The sequence below is a fragment of the Verticillium alfalfae genome, genomic scaffold (assembly GCF_000150825.1).
Source record: "Verticillium alfalfae VaMs.102 supercont1.1 genomic scaffold, whole genome shotgun sequence".
In the NCBI taxonomy this organism is placed as follows: domain Eukaryota; kingdom Fungi; phylum Ascomycota; class Sordariomycetes; order Glomerellales; family Plectosphaerellaceae; genus Verticillium; species Verticillium alfalfae.
The window spans coordinates 4,628,179-4,630,080 of record NW_003315038.1 but is presented as its reverse complement, the minus strand read 5'-3'; the positions used below and the strand labels follow the sequence as shown (position 1 = coordinate 4,630,080).

At 63.2% G+C, this 1,902-nt stretch overlaps 1 protein-coding gene across 1 annotated transcript; it reads left to right on the top strand.

Moving 5' to 3' along the window:
- Positions 1-1,192: 1,192 nt before the first annotated feature.
- On the top strand, positions 1,193-1,864 carry VDBG_01421 (conserved hypothetical protein; the record flags this gene model as incomplete). Its single annotated transcript, XM_003009692.1, has 2 exons — positions 1,193-1,195; positions 1,343-1,864. The coding sequence occupies 2 exons, from the start codon at positions 1,193-1,195 to the stop codon at positions 1,862-1,864; spliced, it is 525 nt and encodes a 174-aa protein (XP_003009738.1).
- Positions 1,865-1,902: the final 38 nt, after the last annotated feature.

The window sequence follows — 1,902 nt, the reverse complement described above, 5'->3', positions numbered from 1 at the left end:
CAGGAGATCGGGTCTCATGGGACTTGTGGTGGCAGCGGGGCGCCGTGCAGGTGACGGAAATCCGGGGTATCCGGCTTGCTGGGACTGCCTAGCCAGCTTCAGGGACACAGTGGAGGAGAAGAAGAAAAGTCTGGAGACGGCTCGCAGGCTGAGGGGTTCCACAGATCGTTGTGCGGAACCCTTGACGAGCCGAAACGGCTCTGGAAGAATGGCTCGAGAGAGAGTGAGGACACATGGTTGAGGTTCAGACAGACAGCAGTAGAGAAGGGGGCGGGAACCATGTATTCACGAGATAGCTCATGGCGAACAACAGATTGACAGCCTCTCCCTTCCCTGCTGTCAGCGATCTTTGTGTAGCGTGCGCAGTAGCGGGGGGTGGGGGGGGGGGGGAGCTCGAGGTGCCGGCACCAAGGATTTGCGGGGTCTCTTCCGTCTGTCCCACTGCTCCTAGCTACTTACCTAGGAGGTACCTACCCACCTAGCTACATCTACCTAAGGCACCATAGCACCTAGGCAGGCACCTACCTAGGTAGGCCCCTGGGTAGGAACTAGGGTCCACGGCCGAACCCCCCACGTGCCGCTGGCGAGGAGGGCCTGGATTGCAGTGCAGCCAGCGCACGCCCAGCACCCGAACGGCCTGACATGACCTGAAGCGGCCATGGGCAGAGAGGGTCCAGGCCTCGACGCCTGCAGGACGAACTGGGAAGAGGCAGCCAAGGCAGCCAACGTCGACGCCCAGATGCCTCCTGCGAGGTAAGTCCTGAAAGGTAAGTGCCATGTGGAGTCGCCATTTCCACGTCGAAGCTTGATCGGTCACCTCGTTTTGACTTTGGCTCCATCCACTCCAGCTGATCTCCTCTCGTCCTGTCTTTTTGTTGGCAACACCATCTCCTCGGCTGTCCGACACGCTCTCGCATACACACACACACACCCACACCAATAGTCGGCCTCTCGACGAGCACACGGCATCCCACCATCGCCTCCACCCACAGCCGCCTTCACACAGGCACCATCACGGCATCGAACCGCGATATCGGCACGGCCTTGGCACTCTCCGCTCTCAGCCCCCAGCTCTCAGCAAACCGTTGAGCTGCCCACACACCAGGCAATGGCCGTGCTGAGCCAACAACCCCTCTCATCTCAGTAAGGTACTCGTAGTCTTCTGCTTGACCTCGTCTCGACCTCAATCACCATGGTACGTGCCTCTTGTTCCTGCTGTCTTGCTCACCCTGTCCCTCGTGGCCCATGTCTCGGGAAACTGCCTCGTCGTGCCGGCCGTCTTCTCTCCCCACCCGTCTGTACTCTGTGTGCAGTGGCGAAGCGTCCATGCTGAACATTCCAGGGCTGTTGCTTCTCCCGCCCCGACGGGCCCAACTCACCCTACCCGGGCGGTGACGACAATAACGCGGCGTCCGCTCACCCCATCAACCAGGCGCCGACGACATCCCAACACGCAGCCCCCTACGAGACCCCCGCCACAGCCACCGTCAACGTCAGCATCCCCCGCACAACCTCGCCCTCGCACCAGACTCTGCCCGTCCAGTCCCGCCGTCGCTCTCGCCGCGAGAACGCTCCGCTCGACGAGCACATCAACAAGCCCCTGCGCCGCCATGCCTGGACCTCGACCTCCCGCACCTGGACGCGCGCCGCCCTCGCCCGTGAGCGCACCGACTTTTTCGACACGCGCGTCACCGGCCGCGCTGAGGTCTGGGAGACGCTGCACGCCGCCCTCCGTGTCCTTTGGGACCCTGCCGCCCAGGGCGCCGCCGACGACGGCACCAACGGCCTCGCCACGGCCCAGGGCTTCCTCACCGCCGCAGAGGTCACACTGCCGACGGGGCAACCTCGCCAACGGCGTCTATGACGGCCTTCGGTGACTACTAGTCGGCTGCCGTAGTGGGG